Below are 21,748 nucleotides of genomic sequence, written 5' to 3'. Positions count from 1 at the left end.
GCCAGATCTGATCCTAGGTCTGTTAAATTTTACATTAGTTCTTAAATAATAAAGAAACATCAAAATGACTTCAAAAGAATTACCTAAAAACACAAACAGACAGTATTATAAGTTGTGCATATCTTTATTGACTCAAAATATAACCCCCCCTCCATTAATATAAACGGTATGAACTATAGTTTAGGCCTATCCCATGAACTGTGTCCGCAAGTGTTGATTCGTGTATTATAGCACGTGATTTACATCGTTATATCTATGTATTTATGCACTATATGTGGTGATGCTGTGCTGTTGAGTTTGAGATGCAACAAGGCAACTTTACAAAAAGGGACACAAAATAATAATAATTATACATAATATTGTTGTAATAAAGACTAAGCATGGTAAAGAACCCACACAACCACATTCCATCTTTATTATGATCTGCCCTGGCCCATGCAGGCATAGGCCTACCTTTCATCTGACTCCCTCCACCCAACCAAACCCTCCAGCAGGTCAATAAATCTCTATTACTACATTGGCATCTTAAAACAACCTAGCACATTCTGGCTTTACACAAAAACATATTTACAGAGATAAAAAAAATCAAATAAATAACAGCAATTGAGCATATAACTTTGAAATCCAACCTCTTCATTTCTCCCATGCTCCTTCTCACATCTTCAGAGTAATACGGCTTGTTGACTTATTATCATAATAACCAAGACCAATACTCAACAATATTCTTGCAAAGCCTCCACCTCTTAATGATAAGGTCCTGTATTACATTGTCCACCATCATTTGAAGGAATATTATTAGCTCTCTGCTGTTGACTAATGTAAATAGAATACTGTGAGCACACACACACACACACACACACACACACACACACACACACACACACACAGCAAAGAGGAGTGAAACCTCAATGTAAATGTGTCAATAATGTTAATAGGAAGTGTTGTAGAACCAAAATGTCCTTGTTTAACACTTGGTTAAAATCTACTCAGAATTATTCCTAAACAGCGAAGACGTTAAGAGAAAATGGGTGACAGTCCATCTCTCTAAGTCTCCTACCATCCCCTTCCTCCTCTGACTTGCGGTCGGTCCTTGGCTTGCTGAAACCAAGAGTACGAAAAACAAACAGTAAGACAATAAGACATTGACATATACAGACTATATGCAACCCCACCTCTATTAAGCAACTCTGATTCAAACGCTTTCACATTCATTCACTTTTACTATTCACCCCCCACCCCCCCATTCCTGAAACTATGTTGTTCCACATCTCTTCCTACCTCTCTCTGCATATCTTCCATTTCCCCCAAATTCCTCTTGACAGATCTTCTTGCCGACTACTTGACCCTCTGTAATATTCCCAGATATTATTATAAACACACACCTTAGCTCGAAATGTAGCTGTCATAAATTGGACATTCAATGTGAGACAAACGGTTTCGACTGTGTGTTTTTAACCAACACATTTGCCCTTACAACACCACCTCAGCAATGAAAACAGCTAGAATAATCAGAATTTGTCCATGTTGTACTGACATCTTTTTTGGGGCATTGAGCTTCTGACAGACGTGTATGGTCCCACGGATCACATAGCCAGCATAATGAGAGTGAACCAGGACTCATTCACCAGCCGAGGCGAAGGTCTCACAAGCCTGGGAAGCAAGGCTAGGCCAAGAGCGTGTCTTTCACTTCTCAATCCTTCATCTTTTCATATTTTCTCCCAGTTAACTACAGTCATATTGGACAGGCGTTCCCGTCTCACATCCATTGCAACTTCCTCTCCTTTTATTCTCCTCTGTCTTCATTCTTTAATCCGTCTTCATTGTCGTTGACCCACTCATGTTTTTTAATCCAACAATTTCAAAAGTAATTGAGTAGGTATTTGATACCCTGCTACCATGGCTGCAAAAAAATAGTGATATATTTACTGTTTTTACACACATTTGCAACAAATTTCATTCAATTAAGCATAAGCATACTTAGGGGCAAATCCAAACTTGAGAGCTGTGTATGTGACTCACTAACATGAGTAGTGGGGCTGTCTGGAATAGACGGTAGACTAGAGCATGGCGCTTGCAATGCCAAGTGTTGTGGGTTCGATTCCTGCTGGGACCACCCAGACATAAAGTGTATGCATGCATGACTAAGTTGCTTTGTATAAAAGCGTCTGCTCAATGGCATATATTATAATACTGTATAAAATAATATATATATATATATTTTTTTTATACTGTATATTGCGATTATATACATTATTATTACACACACAGATAGACGGGTTGGCTAACAACGTCACGAATATGATGTGAGCGCATTGACGGGGCCGGAAGCCGTGCTTTGTTGTGATTCTGAACAGTCAGATGGCAGCTTCTTGTCATTGTTGCTAGCTATGTGGCAAATAATAGGGGAATTGTTTCAGATTGTTTTGAGGTGTTTTGACTGAATTGATATCTATGCTGATATCGTTAAAATTTGCTAGCTAGCTAACCAACAACCGTAACAATGTATTTGAGAGACAACAAGTACTCATTATGCAAATGTGTTTGTTTTCAATAAACGTTGGAGATTAAATATAGTTGACATGTCTCCAATCTAAGCCAACCTGCCTGTTTTGCCCCATAGTTGCGCTCAAGTCGGTTTTGTTGCTAAACAACCAACCCGTCTATATTCTATTATATTCAATTATGCATTGATGTTACAGGTTACAGTTGGTCCATAGTTGACTGAGTGTTGTCTGGCGGGTCCTTACCTGCCAGTGTCCAGAGGGCCTGAGGAGCAGCTCACTTCCCCAGGTGTTCAAATGGCACGCTGACCTGACGAAGAGGAGAGGGGGTTAACAGACGGCATAGGGTTAGTATAAGGTGCAGTGCATTCAACAGACATACTATACATTCACATACACAGGCAGACAAACTTCAATCACTTTTAGCAAGGGAAGCAGTGGGGTTCAGGGGAGCAGAGCGAGAGAGAGTTATACAATGGTAGGTAGCTGACCTGTGATGTGGCGATGCGTGATTGGCCCATCTGTGCGGTGAGATCAGAGGAGGAGATGTTAGCAGGGGCGCCGCGGTGGAGCCTCATGGCCACCTTCCTCTCTCGCTCTGCACGGGACACAGCCTGCGGTGACCGGTTCCCTACACACACACACACACACACACACTTGGTGAAATGAAATCTAGTGCTGGGCTGGAACAAAAGCTTGCACATCGTGGACTTTCCTCAGTTTCCTCAGCTGAGTCCAAACACAACAGATTGTTTAAGAGACCAATGGGGAACTAGAGGGCTACAAACTGGAGTCATGAATTCAGTAAGTGGTTTAGTTTACACACCCTCCCCTCCCTTGTGTTTACACAGTCATTTCATGTCTACTTTATGAAGTAAAAAACCTTCCACACCCGTAGTATTCCTAAGTAATTGGGGTATAGACCTGTAGTAGACTCAGTAGTAGAAAAAGAGAAGGTCCAGACTCTTAGAATTAAAGTACAAATGAAAATAATGTTTTAGTCCAAATGGAATAACATTTTTCTTTGTAATTTTGCCTTCATTCTAAGAATGCAGACCTTTTTCTACTACTGTCTGCCTCATGACTCACCTGACTGGGACTCCTCTGGAGGAAGGGTTACTGTCTGCCTCATGAATCACCTGACTGGGACTCCTCTGGAGGAAGGGTTACTGTCTGCCTCATGACTCACCTGACTGTGGGACTCCTCTGGAGGAAGGGTTACTGTCTGCCTCATGACTCACCTGACTGTGGGACTCCTCTGGAGGAAGGGTTACTGTCTGCCTCATGACTCACCTGACTGTGGGACTCCTCTGGAGGAAGGGTTACTGTCTGCCTCATGACTCACCTGACTGTGGGACTCCTCTGGAGGAAGGGTTACTGTCTGCCTCATGACTCACCTGACTGTGGGACTCCTCTGGAGGAAGGGTTACTGTCTGCCTCATGACTCACCTGACTGTGGGACTCCTCTGGAGGAAGGGTTACTGTCTGCCTCATGACTCACCTGACTGTGGGACTCCTCTGGAGGAAGGGTTACTGTCTGCCTGATGACTCACCTGACTGTGGGACTCCTCTGGAGGCAGGGTTAGAAGCTGCTGCATTGGGGCCATTTCGGATCCTGTCTACTCCCCCAGGGGGGTTGACGCCCGGGGGTAGGGCACGGGGTGCCCTAGGTCCTCCCCCGATCCTCTCATCCGCCTCTCTCCTCTCCCGCTCCCCATCCTCGGCTGTCCTGCTGGCCCCCTGAAGCAGAAAGATGAACATGCAAGTTAGGAAAGGTGGCAGGGATTCAAAATGAATCATGTTTATAATCAACTGTGTTAATGTAATATAGAACTCATGTGTAATTGCATTTAAAATGAGTGGAAATTGAATGAAAAATAAGGACAAAATAGATAAATGGTTAATAAATGATTAATAGACATGCAATAATTGTTCATAGGGATGCAGTCAGTTCTACACTGAAATAGGTGCCGGTACTCATTTTGGGTGCTGGAACTGTTTATATTTAGGTGCAGGAACTCCACAATACTTTTATTTAATATTCTAGAAGAGGAACAGGGGCTCAAACAGTAGAACATTTGAGGTGCCGGTACTCAGCTCCAGTGAGCTCCTGCCCAAGTCACGCACTGGATACAGTACTCACAAACTTAAGCATGTTCCAGTCAAAGACGTAGTCGTAGGAGAAGCCCTGTCTGTGGAACAAGTTTCTGAATAGTTGTCTCAAGTATGAGTAGTCTGGCTTGTCATCAAACCGCAGAGAGCGACAGAAGTTCAGGTAGGTGGAGAACTCAGCTGTGGATAGAGTGGGCCACAGAGGGTCACCAAAGACTTGGGTCAAATACACATTAGCTGTGTTCAAATACCCATACTAACATACTGTATACTACATACTATTAGTTCATTTTAGTATACTGTAAACAACCGGTATGTTTTCAGTTGAGTGTAATAGCGCTTCACCTGTCTACTGGATTTTGATGCTGTTGCGATGCAACCTCTTGCTAGCATAACAAATGACTAGCTAGACATCAGGTGTGTTTGTAAATTCAATCTGGAGTGCCAGAGTGCGCTCTTTTTTCAAAACTTTTACTGACACCGGCCACATTCAACGGTGTTGAGCATTAAGATATTCATCAATTATTCTGCACTCAGCCTCTGGCAGTCAGATGAGAGTGCTCTGAAATCGGAGTAGATAGCTAAGCTTAGTTAGCTAAGCTATGAATGACGTGAATAATCTAGTCAATAAACACTGGGTAGTTATATAGCATAAAGTAAATATACTGGCAAGTTCGATGTACTAGTAGCCAACTACAGTAGGTAGCTAACATACCTGGTACATACTGCTGTAATGATATGCTATGTAGTTCGTTAGGATAGCGTAGCTAACAAATTGTTAGTCAACATAACATGTAATGTAACTTATTTGAAAATTCATTACATTGCTCAAAATGTTTCTAATTAGTTAAATCAGCGAAGTTGTATCTGCTCTCGTCGCACGTCGGCTAAATATTTTCTGCCATTTTTTTCAAATCTGAAAACTTTTTGAAGCCATACTATGACCAATATGTGTACTATATACTCAATTTACGTCACAAACATGGGAATTCAAACACAGCTATTGATTTAGCTTAGCAAAAGACTCCTTGAAGTGAGTTAACTAACACACTCATAGTTAGGGTTTCTTTATCCTTGGTTTACAACACTATGTGTCAGAGATGAGACTTCAGCTACTCACAGGGGTATCCCTTGCAGAGCACCTCGATAGGGGTGGACATCTTTTTCTCACTGATGCGTTCGTACTTCTGTCTCTTGGTGGCGGCCTTGAGGCCCTGCCAGGGCAGAGAGCCCAGGTTGAAGTACATCAGGACATAACCCAGAGACTCCAGGTCATCACGACGAGACTGTTCTGCAGAGGGAGAGAGGAGACACTATACTGATCTTATTTCAAACAAAACCATATGAATGCCTGTAGAGGAGAATAGAAGAGAGAGGAGCGGCCAGGAGGACGGGAGAGTAGAATAGAGGAGTGGAGAGGACGGGAGAATAGAGGAGAGGACGGGAGAAGGAGGACGGGAGAGTAGAATAGAGGAGTGGAGAGGACGGGAGACTAGAGGAGAGGACGGGAGACTAGAGGAGAGGACGGGAGAATAGAGGAGAGGAGAGGACGGGAGAATAGAGGAGAGGACAGCAGAATAGAGGACAGGAGAAAAAGGACAGCAGAAGAGGAGAGAGGAGAGGACAGGAGAATAGAGGAGAGGGCAGGAGAATAGAGGAGAGAGGAGAGGACAGCAGAATAGAGGAGAGGACAGCAGAATAGAGGAGAGGAGAGGACAGCAGAATAGAGGAGAGGACAGCAGAATAGAGGACAGCAGAATAGAGGAGAGGACAGCAGAATAGAGGAGAGAGGACAGGCGAACAATGACAGCAGAAGAGAATAGAGGAGAGGACAGGAGAATAGAGGAGAGGACAGGAGAATTGAGGAGGAAGAGGAGAGGACGTGAGAATAGAGGATAAAGGAAAAGAGAAGAGAAGAGGGGAGTGAGGGAGAAAGGAGGAAGAGAGAGGAGAGAGAAGGGGCAATACTGGTAAGAGTCCTACTACAGTAGTTCTGAGAATCCAGCCATGACTACACACAGCCTATGAAGGGCCAAACACACATGCACAAACACACAATATTGCAAGTAGTACTGAACCTATCCCCAGGTGTGTGTTGATGGATGCGTAGCGCGCGGTGCCGGTCAGGTTCTTGTTCTCGCGGTAGGGGATGTGCTGATGTGTGCGGGCGTCGCGGTACTTCTTGGCCAGGCCAAAGTCGATGATGTATACCAGGTTGCCCTTCTTGCCCAGGCCCATCAGGAAGTTGTCAGGCTTCACATCTCTGTGGATGAAGTTCTTAGAGTGGATGTACTCAATACGGCTGATCTGGAGAAGAGAGGAGGGGAGAAAGTGGGGAAGGGTAGGAGAGAGGGAATGTTGACTATCATCAGTTCCAGTTCTTGATTAAATCCACTAACGTTATACACCGAGTGTCTTTCCATGACAGACTGACCAGGTGAATCCAGGTGAAAGCTATGATCCCTTATTGATGTCACCTGTTAAATCCACTTCAAATCAGTGTAGATGAAGGGGAGGAGTCAGGTTAGAGAAGGATTTTAAGCCTTCTTTTAAGATTTAGGTGCATTTGAACGGGGTATGGTACTAGGTACCAGGTGCACCGGTTTGAGAGGGTCAAGAATGGCAATGTTGCTGGGTTTTTGATGCTAAACAGTTTCCCGTGTGTATCAAGAAGGGTCAACCACCCAAAAGACATCCAGCCAACTTGCCACAACCGTTGGAAGCCATTGCATCAACATGTAGAGGCTGTTCTGAGGGCAAAAGATGATGCAACTTAATATTAGGAATGTGTACCTAATGTGTTGTACACTCAGTGTATATAATCAAGGGCTATCCTTTGAAAATGCCATCACAATAAATCTTACAGATTAACCTATAAACCATATGATATGATAAAAAGGTGGAGGAGATGGAGGAGAAAAATGCCTTTCCTGAACTAACACTCACACTTGGCTTTTCCCCTCTAACCTTGTTGATAACTACTTCATTGAGAAATAATGTACTTACTGTGACTGCGATGTGGTTGTCCCACCTGGCTATCTGTAAGTGGCTCTGGATAAGAGTGTCTGCTAAATGACTAAAATGTAAATGTGATGATGAGGAAGAGGAGTTGTGCTGTACCATCTGGTCAGCCAGCAGCAGGACAGTCTTGAGGCTGAACTTGCGGGAGCAGAAGTTGAACAGGTCCTCCAGACTGGGGCCTAGCAGCTCCATCACCATCACGTTGTAGTCTCCCTCTGCTCCACACCACTTTATGGACGGGATGCCCACTGTATGGAATGGAAGGGGAGAGTGATTTATAAGGATGCCCACTGTAGGGAAAGGAAGGAGAGAGTGATTTATAAGGATGCCCACTGTAGGGAAAGGAAGGAGAGAGTGATTTATAAGGATGCCCACTGTAGGGAAAGGAAGGAGAGAGTGATTTATAAGGATGCCCACTGTATGGAATGGAGAGTGATTTATAAGGATGCCCACTGTATGGAATGAAGAGTGATTTATAAGGATGCCCACTGTATGGAATGGAGAGTGATTTATAAGGATGCCCACTGTATGGAATGAAGAGTGATTTATAAGGATGCCCACTGTATGGAATGAAGGTGAGAGAGTGATTTATAAGGATGCCCACTGTATGGAATGGAGAGTGATTTATAAGGATGCCCACTGTATGGAATGAAGAGTGATTTATAAGGATGCCCACTGTATGGAATGAAGAGTGATTTATAAGGATGCCCACTGTATGGAATGGAGAGTGATTTATAAGGATGCCCACTGTATGGAATGAAGAGTGATTTATAAGGATGCCCACTGTATGGAATGGAGAGTGATTTATAAGGATGCCCACTGTATGGAATGGAGAGTGATTTATAAGGATGCCCACTGTATGGAATGAAGGTGAGAGAGTGATTTATAAGGATGCCCACTGTAGTGAAAGGAAGGAGAGAGTGATTTATAAGGATGCCCACTGTAGGGAAAGGAAGGAGAGAGTGATTTATAAGGATGCCCACTGTAGTGAAAGGAAGGAGAGAGTGATTTATAAGGATGCCCACTGTAGTGAAAGGAAGGAGAGAGTGATTTATAAGGATGCCCACTGTAGTGAAAGGAAGGAGAGAGTGATTTATAAGGATGCCCACTGTAGTGAAAGGAAGGGAGAGAGTGATTTATAAGGATGCCCACTGTAGTGAAAGGAAAGGAAGAGAGAGTGATTTATAAGGATGCCCACTGTATGGAATGAAGAGTGATTTATAAGGATGCCCACTGTAGTGAAAGGAAGGAGAGAGTGATTTATAAGGATGCCCACTGTAGTGAAAGGAAGGAGAGAGTGATTTATAAGGATGCCCACTGTATGGAATGGAGAGTGATTTATAAGGATGCCCACTGTATGGAATGAAGAGTGATTTATAAGGATGCCCACTGTATGGAATGAAGAGTGATTTATAAGGATGCCCACTGTATGGAATGGAGAGTGATTTATAAGGATGCCCACTGTATGGAATGGAGAGTGATTTATAAGGATGCCCACTGTATGGAATGGAGAGTGATTTATAAGGATGCCCACTGTATGGAATGAAGAGTGATTTATAAGGATGCCCACTGTATGGAATGGAGAGTGATTTATAAGGATGCCCACTGTATGGAATGGAGAGTGATTTATAAGGATGCCCACTGTATGGAATGGAGAGTGATTTATAAGGATGCCCACTGTATGGAATGGAGAGTGATTTATAAGGATGCCCACTGTATGGAATGAAGAGTGATTTATAAGGATGCCCACTGTATGGAATGAAGGTGAGAGAGTGATTTATAAGGATGCCCACTGTATGGAATGAAGGTGAGAGAGTGATTTATAAGGATGCCCACTGTATGGAATGAAGGTGAGAGAGTGATTTATAAGGATGCCCACTGTATGGAATGAAGGTGAGAGAGTGATTTATAAGGATGCCCACTGTATGGAATGAAGGTGAGAGAGTGATTTATAAGGATGCCCACTGTATGGAATGGAGAGTGATTTATAAGGATGCCCACTGTATGGAATGGAGAGTGATTTATAAGGATGCCCACTGTATGGAATGAAGAGTGATTTATAAGGATGCCCACTGTATGGAATGGAGAGTGATTTATAAGGATGCCCACTGTATGGAATGGAGAGTGATTTATAAGGATGCCCACTGTATGGAATGGAGAGTGATTTATAAGGATGCCCACTGTATGGAATGGAGAGTGATTTATAAGGATGCCCACTGTATGGAATGGAGAGTGATTTATAAGGATGCCCACTGTATGGAATGAAGGTGAGAGAGTGATTTATAAGGATGCCCACTGTAGTGAAAGGAAGGAGAGAGTGATTTATAAGGATGCCCACTGTAGGGAAAGGAAGGAGAGAGTGATTTATAAGGATGCCCACTGTAGTGAAAGGAAGGAGAGAGTGATTTATAAGGATGCCCACTGTAGTGAAAGGAAGGAGAGAGTGATTTATAAGGATGCCCACTGTAGTGAAAGGAAGGAGAGAGTGATTTATAAGGATGCCCACTGTAGTGAAAGGAAGGAGAGAGTGATTTATAAGGATGCCCACTGTATGGAATGAAGAGTGATTTATAAGGATGCCCACTGTAGTGAAAGGAAGGAGAGAGTGATTTATAAGGATGCCCACTGTAGTGAAAGGAAGGAGAGAGTGATTTATAAGGATGCCCACTGTATGGAATGGAGAGTGATTTATAAGGATGTCCACTGTATGGAATGAAGAGTGATTTATAAGGTTGCCCACTGTATGGAATGAAGAGTGATTTATAAGGATGCCCACTGTATGGAATGAAGAGTGATTTATAAGGATGCCCACTGTATGGAATGAAGAGTGATTTATAAGGATGCCCACTGTATGGAATGAAGAGTGATTTATAAGGATGCCCACTGTATGGAATGAAGGTGAGAGAGTGATTTATAAGGATGCCCACTGTAGGGAAAGGAAGGAGAGAGTGATTTATAAGGATGCCCACTGTAGTGAAAGGAAGGGGAGAGTGATTTATAAGGATGCCCACTGTATGGAATGGAGAGTGATTTATAAGGATGCCCACTGTAGTGAAAGGAAGGAGAGAGTGATTTATAAGGATGCCCACTGTATGGAATGGAGAGTGATTTATAAGGATGCCCACTGTATGGAATGAAGAGTGATTTATAAGGATGCCCACTGTATGGAATGAAGAGTGATTTATAAGGATGCCCACTGTATGGAATGAAGGTGAGAGAGTGATTTATAAGGATGCCCACTGTAAGGAATGAAGGTGAGAGAGTGATTTATAAGGATGCCCACTGTAGGGAAAGGAAGGGAGAGAGGGATTTATAAGGATGCCCACTGTAGGGAAAGGAAGGGAGAGAGGGATTTATAAGGATGCCCACTGTAGGGAAAGGAAGGGAGAGAGGGATTTATAAGGATGCCCACTGTAGGGAAAGGAGGGAGAGAGGGATTTATAAGGATGCCCACTGTAAGGAATGAAGGTGAGAGAGTGATTTATAAGGATGCCCACTGTAGGGAAAGGAAGGGAGAGAGTGATTTATAAGGATGCCCACTGTAGGGAAAGGAAGGGAGAGAGGGATTTATAAGGATGCCCACTGTAGGGAAAGGAAGGGAGAGAGGGATGTATAAGGATGCCCACTGTAGGGAAAGGAAGGGAGAGAGGGATGTATAAGGATGCCCACTGTAGGGAAAGGAAGGGAGAGAGGGATTTATAAGGATGCCCACTGTAAGGAATGAAGGTGAGAGAGTGATTTACAGTGCATTCGGGAAGTATTCAGACCCCTTGACTTTTTCCACATTGTTACGTTACAGCCTTATTCTAAAATTAATTTAATTGTTTACCCCCCTCAAACTACACACAATACCACATAATGGCAATTTTTAAACATTTTTAAAGGGAAATATTGCATACAGTTGAAGTCGTTGAAATTCATTAAAAATCCTACAATGTGATTTTCTGGATTTTTTTCCCCTCATTTTGTCTGTCATAGTTGAAGTGTACCTATGATGAAAATTACAGGCCTCATCTTTTTAAGTGGGAGAACTTGCACAATTGGTGGCTGACTAAATACTTTTTTGCCCCACTGTATTTGACCCCTCTGCAAAACATGATTTAGTACTTGGTGGCAAAACCCTTGTTGGCAATCACAGAGGTCAGATGTTTCTTGTAGTTGGCCACCAGGTTTGCACACATCTCAGGAGGGATTTTGTCCCACTCCTCTTTGCAGATCTTCTCCAAGTCATTAAGGTTCCGAGGCTGATGATTGGCAACTTGAACCTTCAGCTGCCTCCACAGATTTTCTATGGGATTAAGGTCTGGAGATTGGCTAGGCCACTCCAGGACCTTAATGTGCTTCTTCTTGAGCCACTCCGTTGTTGCCTTGGCCGTGTGTTTTGGATCATTGTCACTGTCATGATGTTGGCCTGGGGGGTAGGTTTATGACAGTCATAAATACCTCTTCCCCCCTTTTTCCACTCTCTACCCTACTGAGGTTACATTCGCAAAACCCTTGGTTAACAGAGAATCTGGGAACATCAGAAGGTGGGGGGAAATGAACTATATTCTGGTAATCCGATCAATTGAACATATGCGGTGGTACTTAATGAATATGATGTCAGTTCTGAGATTAGGAGCACTCCCTTTAAGAGTGTGCTCCTAATCTCAGCTCGATACCTGTATAAAAGACACCTGAGAGCCAGAAATCTTTCTGATTGAGAAGGGGTCATATACTTACTTCCCTCATTAAACTGCAAATCAATTTATAACATTTTTGACATGCGTTCTCCTGGATTTTTGTTGTTATTCTGTCTCTCACTGTTCAAATAAACCTACCATTAAAATTATAGACTGATCATTTCTTTGTCAGTGGGCAAACGTACAAAATCAGCAGGGGATCAAAATACTTTTTTCCCTCACTGTAGGTTGGAGTCATTAAAACTCGTTTTTCAACCACTCCACAAATGTTTTGTTAACAGATTATAGTTTTGGCAAGTCGGTTAGGACACCTACTTTGTGCACGGCACAAGTCATTTTTCCAACAATTGTTTAGACAGATTTTTTCACTGTATCACAAGTTTACATACACTAAGTTGACTGTGCCTTTAAACAGCTTGGAAAATTCCAGAAAATGTCATGGCTTTAGAAGCTTCTGATAGGCTAATTGACATCATTTGAGTCAATTGGAGGTGTACCTGTGGATGTATTTCAAGGCCTACTTTCAAACTCAGTGCCTCTTTGCTTGACATCATGGGAAAATCAAAAGAAATCAGCCAAGACCTCAGAAATAAAATTGTAGACCTCCACAAGTCTGGTTCATCCTTGGGAGCAATTTCCAAACACCTGAAGGTACCAAGTTCATCTATACAAACAATAGTACGCAAGTATAAACACCATGGGACCACATAGCCGTCATACCGCTCAGGAAGGAGACGGGTTCTGTTTCCTAGAGATTAACGTACTTTGGTGCGAAAAGTGCAAATCAATCCAAAAACAACATCACAGGACCTTGTGAAGATGCTGGGGGAAACAGGTACAAAAGTATCTATATCCACAGTAAAATTTGTCCTATATCGACATAACCTGAAAGGCCGCTTAGCAAGGAAGAAGCCACTGCTCCAGAACTGCCATAAAAAAAGCCAGACTACGGTTTGCAACTGCACATGGGGACAAAGATTGTACTTTTTGGAGAAATGTCCTCTGGTCTGATGAAACAAAAATAAAACTGTTTGGCCATAATGAGCATCGTTACGTTTGGAGGAAAAAGGGGGAGGCTTGCAAGCCGAAGAACACCATCCCAACCGTGAAGCCATGGGTGGCAGCATCGTGTTGTGGGGGTGCTTTGCTGCAGGAGGGACTGGTGCACTTCACAAAATAGATGGCATCATGATGAGGAAAATTATGTGGATATATTGAAGCAACATCTCAAGATATCAGTCAGGAAGTTAAAGCTTGGTCGCAAATGGGTCTTCCAAATGGATAATGACCCCAAGCATACTTCCAAAGTTGTGGCAAAATGGCTTAAGGACAACCAAGTCAAGGTATTGGAGTGGCCATCACAAAGCCCAGTCCTCATTCCTATAGAAAATGTGTGGGCAGAACTGAAAAAGCGTGTGCGTGCAAGGAGGCCTACAAACCTGACTCAGTTACACCAGCTCTGTCAGGAGGAATGGGCCAAAATTCACCCAATTTATTGTGGGAAGCTTTTGGAAGGCTACCCGACACGTTTGACGCAAGTTAAACAATTTAAAGGCAAAGCTACCAAATACTAATTGAGTGTATTTAAACTTCTGACCCACTTGGAATGTGATGAAAGAAATAAAAGCTGAAATAAATCACTCTACTATTATTCTGACATTTCACATTCTTAAAATAAAGTGGTGATTCGAACTGACCTAAGACAGGGAATTTTTACTCGGATTAAATGTCAGGAATTGTGAAAAACTGAGTTTAAATGCATTTGGCTGTGTATGTAAACTTCCGACTTCGACTAAGTATTTCAGACCTTTTACTCAGTACTTTGTTGAAGCACCTTTGGCAGCAATTACATGTTTTTTTGGGGTATGACACTACAAGCTTGGCACACCTGTATTTGGGGAGTTTCTACCATTCTTCTCTGTAGATCCTTTCAAGCTCCGTCAGATTGGATGGGGGGCGTCGTGCACAGCTATTTTCAGGTCTCTCCAGAGTTTATCGACTGGGTTCAAGTCCGGGATCTGGCTGGGCCACTCAAGGACATTCAGAGACTTGTCAGGAAGCCACTCCTGTGTTGTCTTGGCTGTGTGCTTAGGGTCATTGTCCTCTTGGAAGGTGAACCTTCACCCCAGTCTGAGGTCTTGAGCGCTCTGGAGCAGGTTTTCATCAAGGATCTCTCTGTACTTTGCTCCGTTCATCTTTCCCTCTACCCTGACTAGTCTCCCAGTCCCTGCTGCTGAAAAACATCCCCACAGCATGATGCTGCCACCACCATACTTCTCTGTAGGGATGGTGCCAGGTTTCCACCAGACATGATGCTTGGCATTCAGGCCAAAGAGTTCAATCTTGGTTTCATCAGACCAGATAATATTTTTTCTCATGGTCTGAGAGTCCTTTAGATGCCTTTTGGCAAACTTCAAGCAGGCTGTCATGTGCCTTTTACTGAGGTGTGGCTTCGGTCTGCCCACGCTACCATAAATGCCTGATTGGTGGAGTGCTGCAGAGATGGTTGTCCTTCTGGAAGGTTCTACCATCTCCACAGAGGAATTATGGAGCTCTGTCAGAGTGACAATCAAGTTCTTGGTCACCTCCCTGACCAAGGCCCTTCTCTCCCGATTGCTCAGTTTGGCCGGGCAGCCAGCTCTAGGAAGAGTCTTGGTGGTTCCAAACTTCTTACATTTAAAAATGATGGAGGCCACTGTGTTCTTGGGGACCTTCAATGCTGCAGAAATATTTTGGTATCCTTCCCCAGATCTGATTGTTTTCTTTCCTGATATGCACTGTCAACTGTGGGACTTATGTAGACAGGTGTGTGCCTTTCCAAATCATGTCCAATCAATTGAATTTACCACAGGTGGACTCCAATCAGGTTGTAGAAACATCTCAAGGATGATCAATGGAAACAGAATGCGCCTGAGCTCAATTTCGAGTCTCATAGCAAAGGGTCTGAATGCTTATGCAAACAAGGTATTTCTGTTTTTTATTTGAAATAAATTAGCAACATTTCCTAAAAACCTGTTTTCGCTTTGTCATTGTGAGGTATTATGTGTAGATTGATGATGGAAAACATGTATTTAATACATTTTAGAACAAGGCTGTAACGTAACAAAATGAGGAAAAAGTCAAGGGGTCTGAATACTTCCCAAATGCACTGTATAAGCTAATGTGACTGACCGGGGTTTGATCCCAAGTCCTACGTATCACAAAATGGAGTTAGCCCTCTAAGCTAAAGCCTAGGCGTTAGCTTGAAAAACCAACACAAGTCTTCAGGTTAGGATTTCCCCAACACAGTCACCCCCCACCCCTGACCACACCCTCTTGTCCTAATCGTCTCTCACCTCCTCCCTGCATCATCTTGTAGAATTTGCTCTCGATGTGGAGTTGTGGGTGTTTGGTCTTCACACATTCCAGCTTAATGGCCACCTCCTCACCCGTGGCAATGTTAACACCTGACAGAGACACAGAAAGTGACACATACCATGACCACCTTTTTGATGATGCAATCACCATGGCCTACTCTGACACAATATTTTATTTTTATGCCCAGCTTTGATGTGTTCAATGATGAAATGTGTTGGGACAGAATTTAACGTTTGTATGGAAGGCAGTCCATCCTGGAGTATGTTAATTAAGAGGTCTGTGAGAAAAGTTGTGTTAGAGCTCCATTAAAATGAAGGTCTTACCCAGGTAAATGTCTCCAAAAGAGCCACTTCCTATCTTCCTGCCGAGGCGGTACTTGTTTCCCACTCTCAGCTCCATGGTTCCTGCTTGTCTTCACAATTCACTGAGGGGGCAGACATACAGGAGGACACACAAACTGTCAAACTGTCAATCAAACTGTAGATCGATATAGCAGAAGTAAAATGTGACGCAGCCCAGTTCCACCACAATCTCAAAGGGCTCCAACTCAAATAAGATGTTACAAAAGGGAGAATTGGTTACAAAATGAGAGCTGGGACAAGAGAAGGCCCAAAATGAAGACAGAGTCAGGCATGGAAAAAGGAGAAAACATTATTTAAGCCAAAACAGTGGGAGTGGAAAAAAAAAGTGTGGTTAAAATGTTGATTTAAAAAAAAGTTTCTTAACTTAGAAGAAAGTTGGGTGATTTACCTGTGGATTTGAAGGATCATGAGTTGGGTGATTTACCTGTGGATTTGAAGGATCATGAGTTGGGTGATTTACCTGTGGATTTGAAGGATCATGAGTTGGGTGATTTACCTGTGGATTTGAAGGATCATGAGTTGGGTGATTTACCTATGGATTTGAAGGATCATGAGTTGGGTGATTTACCTATGGATTTGAAGGATCATGAGTTGGGAGATTTACCTATGGATTTGAAGGATCATGAGTTGGGTGATTTACCTATGGATTTGAAGGATCATGAGTTGGGTGATTTACCTATGGATTTGAAGGATCATGAGTTGGGTGATTTACCTATGGATTTGAAGGATCATGAGTTGGGTGATTTACCTATGGATTTGAAGGATCATGAGTTGGGTGATTTACCTATGGATTTGAAGGATCATGAGTTGGGAGAGGGCAAATGCAGGAGAAAACTCAGTGTGAATGTGACTTCATTAATTCAGCACTATGAACAAGCCATCTCACCTCAAAGGAAACCAGTATATACACAAACAATTAGCATAGCCTAATAATCTCAAAGTCCCCAAAGAAACTAAGTGAAATACATTTTCTTCCATCACAATACAGGGAGAAGTTTACTATGGAAAATGGCTGTGGTGGTGTTTAAATGCATACATAGCGAAGGCACACTGACCAGCGGGCACTCAAGATGCCCCGCTGGTGTCTTATTTGTAAAGGTTGTGATTTGTCACAGATGAACACTAAACAGATCAATAGATTAACTAATATAGTTCCATTGTATTCTATTCTACTATTCCACAGTCATACATAATGGTGGTGGATGAGATAAATCCTAACATCGATAGAAGATGAAGCAAGGTAATGATAGATGACACAAACGTTGGATTTGAATTTGTGCCGATAGCAGGAAAATAATCCTGCAGCATGAGTACATGTGAATTATCATTTGTATTATAATTAACGGACATGTTCGTAGGGGTTGGTGTGTTTTTCGTAAAGGGAAATCAATTCTGAAATGTCAAACTTCAGAAGCCTTTTTAAACCTTAAATATACCATAAGTTCTGAATTTCCTGCAACAGTGTGATCAAATTAAGATCCTACATCTGTAGAATCTACATGCAATCCCTTAGAATCTTACCATGATCATTTTACACTGTAAAACCAACTTAATTTAAGGTCAAACTCTTGTTCATGAATGCACAAGTCAGTCCACGGTAAGTAGCCTAGCCTACAAGCCTATTACAAAATGTAGCCCCATTGTTGTTGCAAGGTTGAAGCGCTGCTCCGTAGCAAGATGCCAGAGGCAACAACGTAATTTACTGCAGATCTAACAGAGTAAACCAGACCTGGGAAGCTAGATGAAACCTATCCAAAAAGTCTAATTCATAAAATTCGGGCTACATTAGAAACATTAGCATTCAGGTTGTTTGTCAAAATTTGCACAAAGCCGCACCCTTGGCTTGGGAAAACCTCGGTCGAGAAAAACTATTAACCTACCTTCTGATTCTGACTCGCCTGTTTAGGTCCCTGTACAAACCCCAATCAGAATTCCCAGATTTAGCAGTGGACCCGTGCCATTCCTCCCCTCCTCACCCGTTTGATCAAGCTCTTCAGGAACTGCTGCCTTCCTTCCACCGAGGTGCTGATCTGGACATTATCATTCAAACAGCACCATGGACAGAGAAAGACGACTGCGGAGCTTTACAAACCATTCCTCACCTTCCTGACCCAGATGTCAACGTCCCGCGGTATAGTCTGGTCTAGTCTGCACTGCGAATTACAGATATTTTGGTGTAAACTCAGAAATCCAGCTATCCCCCTCTCGCTCGCCTGTTATTACACCATTGACAATATCAATGATGTCATTCAGCACAAACCATAAGAAAATGCCCGGATTGCCTTAAAGACACCGCGCATCACACAGCTGTCACCTGCACATTTGAGTAATTTAGCAGACGCTCTTATCTTACAGGAGCAATTAGGGTTAAGTGCCTTGCTGAAGGGCACATCGACAAATGTTTCACCTAGTTGGCTCGGGATTCAAACCAGGTAACTTTATGTTACTGGCTCAACAGCAGCCCTGCTGTGAATGTCGTGAGCTTGTGCACGGTCCAAGGCTGCTCATTCTACTGAAAGCGTTATAGTTCGTCTGTGCATGGTGTTCACATTTAATTAATTATGCAAGCCAATAGACTGCTCATGGTAAAGGTTTACTTGATGTTCAATCTAGGACAACAGTGCTTGTGTTTTGTGGTTCAAACCAATGACAACCAGACTTTAATACAACCTTTATTGTCTTGTTCTTGTTTGCTTAAATTAAAATGTCCTCCTTTGTAAAAATCCAAAAAGAAACTAAAATAACCTGAACAGGAGTGATAAAGCCGCCTTAATTTAAATTGATACACAAAACATTTTACAATTAGTAACTTTAACGTGTTTGCAAAACACTGCTCCAGCTCTGCTTGGTTTGGTAGGTTTTGGCATCTTAACATGGATGCCTTCAGTTGGTTGCTTTTTTTTTTTAAATGGAAAAAAAAGCTTATTGCAATTCAGACCAAAAAAAATTTGCTGCTAAAACCACAACTTAAGAGAAATATGCATTAGTGCCTATGTTGTTGAACTTCGAGCCACACACACACACCTGATGTAAGCAGTCACACAAACATTTGTCTCCCTGAAAGGGAAAAGCATTTCAGACACACACTTTCTCTATCACACATCACCAGCACACAATCACGTGCTTGTTAATCATGTTCTCATCGCCAAAAGGAATTCACCATGGCAACAACACACACAGGGCGGTTCCTATGCTTAGACGTTGCTGATGCCTGACAGTTCTTACTCAAAATACCTATCCAGGCAAAGTATCAGCTAACCACTTCATGTTATAACAATTTGTCAGTCAATGACGTGGCAGGCAAACATTGGTTGTTGCGTCACCTCGTCTTAGCTGTGAAACGCACCCACATACTCCTCCCATCATCCCGTCACTCCTCTCATGCACAGTTCCACAGGCAGGCAGGAGGGCACCTTGTACAGCTAGTAACAAGTGATCAGTCATCATCAGCATGGCATTATAAGAACCAACTTGATTGAGTAAGAAAACATAACGAGGTCAGCATTTTGAAATAAAAACTATAAAGAGAGAAAGGACATCTTGGATTTTTCCACAATTTAACCAACATACAACAAGATACATTAGACATCATAGCAGTGACATAGCAGTGTGTAACTGGTGAGAAAGAGTCAGAAAAGGTTGGGCCAGGTAGGTAGGGACTGTAGGCCCGGTGCTGTGAAAACAAGTCACCCTGCAGGTTTGTGTAGTAGAGGGGTGTTGTAATAAGGTGTTACACATCACATAGGAACAGCTCCATGTGTTGTCACGTTGTTGGTTTCTCTACAGGGCCTGAATGATAGGATCTCAGGATACTCAGTGAGTTCTGGTTAATGGGTGAAGAGTCGTCATCCAGATGAGTGAGTAACGGATTCCACCTTGGTCTGTTCAAGTCTTGCTGTTGAAGTCTTCATTTAAGGGAAAAGTATGTATGTATGTTGAGTAGTGTTGGCATGTCACGGTCTATTAATGACACAATGTGTGAGAGTTAACGTCAGAGGCTCTGCATGTTTGTGACTAGTGTCATTTCATCTGTGTGTGTTTAAGTATGTATGTGTGTGAGAACGTGTAAGTGTATGTTTATTCGGTGTGTACGCACACACACACACACACACACACACACACAGTATAAATACATTTATACTGTCTTCACGTGTAGGTTCATGTATTAGGTGTGGTCATTCAGATGGAATCAGCCCCTCCTCCTAGCAGGTCTCCAGGCAGCAGAGCAGCAGGACTCCCCATCTGGTGTGGATCCTCTATGGCAGGGGACCCCCACATACTACTGCTGGGGTACCCACCACCCCCCATCCCTCCCCACAAACCCTGTCTGCTGGGCTCCACACCCCCAACCACCCCAGCACCGTTGCTGCTCCACTGGGCAAACATGCTCAGGCCGGGCCCCTGGGCAGGGGTAGTATCCAGGCAGCCTCCTGTACTGTCCAAACTCTGCCAGCCAGAGCTGATGGGCCCTGAGCTGCCGCCTCCTCCAGGGGCAGAGCTCTCTCCTCCTCCTCTGGTTCTGTCTCGTTCCCTCTCTCCACTCCCTCCGCTGCTATTGGCCCCCACTGCACCTGTCCCTGTGGGCCCCCCCTGGCCTCCGCTGGCCCCTCCCGCCTGGGAATGTGCAAAATAGCGAGCAACCTCTTCCTCGCTCACAAACTTGGCCAAGATGGTGGTATTGCCCAGTACACACCTGGAAAGAGAGAGGAGAGTGTAAGGAGTGATTTAATGTTGTTTTGTGTTCACTGGCTGTTATCTATTAGTCGTAACATTCTATTATAGTAACCCCCTCATTAAGTCTATGCAGGTTTTTCCCATTTCCTATGAAATCACTGTATTCCTAGCCCACCAGACAGTCTGCATGGAATGTCTTTGATTTTCAGTCTATGGTTGGTCCATCTATTGAACCAGTGTTTTCTTTCCACCAGCACAGGAGTAGCCAGCCAGAAGGCCAGCAAGAAAGCTAATCTGAAAACAAGACTCCCTAAATTCTATCAGCATATCGATTGTGCTACCAGGGCTGGTAAAACCCTGGATCATTGTTATTCTAACTTCCGTGATGCATATAAGGCCCTCCCCCACCCTCCTTTCAGAAAAGCTGACCACGACTCCATTTTGTTGCTTCCAGTCTATAGACAGAAAGTAAAACAGGAAGCTCCCGCTCTCAGGTATGTTCAACGCTGGTCGACCAATCTGATTCCACGCTTCAAGATTGCGTCGATCACATGGATTGGGATATGTTCCGCATTGCGTCAAACAACATTGACAAACACACTGATTCGGTGAGCGAGTTCATTAGCAAGTGCATTGGCGATGTCGTACCCACAGCAACTATTAAAACATTCCCCAACCAGAAACCGTGGATTGATGGTAGCATTCACGCGAAACTGAAAGTGCGAACCACTGCTTTTAACCAGGGCAAGGTGTACGGAAACATGACCGAATACAAACAGTGTAGCTATTCCCTCCGCAAGGCAATCAAACTAGCTAAGCGTCAGTATAGAGACAGTAGAGTCACAATTCAACGGCTCAGACACAAGAGGTATGTGGCAGGGTCTACAGTCAATCACAGATTACAAAAAGAAAAATCAGCCCCGTTGCGGACCAGGATGACTAAACTTCTTTGCTCGCTTTGAGGACAATACAGTGCCACTGACACGGCCCGCCACCAAAACCTGCGGACTCTCCTTCACTACAGCCAACGTGAGTAAAA

At 43.3% G+C, this 21,748-nt stretch overlaps 2 protein-coding genes across 15 annotated transcripts in view; both read right to left on the bottom strand.

Annotated features, from left to right (window-relative positions):
- Positions 1-96: 96 nt before the first annotated feature.
- On the bottom strand, positions 97-18,315 carry LOC112258765 (casein kinase I). Of its 14 annotated transcripts, XR_002954780.2 has the most exons (13): positions 16,424-18,315; positions 15,997-16,097; positions 15,652-15,762; positions 7,734-7,882; positions 6,692-6,920; positions 5,734-5,904; positions 4,645-4,793; positions 4,055-4,241; positions 2,993-3,132; positions 2,748-2,811; positions 1,535-1,900; positions 1,279-1,347; positions 97-1,098 (listed from the first exon to the last, which is right to left on the bottom strand). XR_002954780.2 is itself a non-coding variant. In XM_042326892.1 (12 exons), the coding sequence occupies exons 3-11, from the start codon at positions 16,070-16,072 to the stop codon at positions 2,779-2,781; spliced, it is 1,245 nt and encodes a 414-aa protein (XP_042182826.1). In that variant the 5' UTR covers positions 16,073-16,097; positions 16,424-16,819; positions 17,916-18,315; the 3' UTR covers positions 1,123-1,900; positions 2,748-2,778. The 14 variants fall into 14 exon arrangements, 11 of the variants coding, with proteins under 11 accessions (XP_042182826.1, XP_042182843.1, XP_024289110.1 ...); XR_002954778.2 differs by having other exon boundaries at positions 1,279-1,900; XR_002954779.2 differs by lacking the exon at positions 97-1,098 and having other exon boundaries at positions 1,123-1,347.
- Positions 18,316-18,694: 379 nt separating this feature from the next.
- LOC112258695 (trinucleotide repeat-containing gene 6B protein) overlaps positions 18,695-21,748 on the bottom strand; it is a 54,487-nt gene continuing 51,433 nt past the window's right edge. Inside the window, 1 exon segment of the mRNA XM_042328431.1 lies at positions 18,695-20,728. Coding sequence (XP_042184365.1) covers positions 20,215-20,728 — 514 coding nt within the window. The 3' untranslated portion in view covers positions 18,695-20,214.

This window comes from Oncorhynchus tshawytscha, linkage group LG01 (genome assembly GCF_018296145.1).
Source record: "Oncorhynchus tshawytscha isolate Ot180627B linkage group LG01, Otsh_v2.0, whole genome shotgun sequence".
Classification (NCBI taxonomy): Eukaryota; Metazoa; Chordata; class Actinopteri; order Salmoniformes; family Salmonidae; genus Oncorhynchus; species Oncorhynchus tshawytscha.
This window is presented reverse-complemented; position numbering and strand designations above follow the sequence as displayed.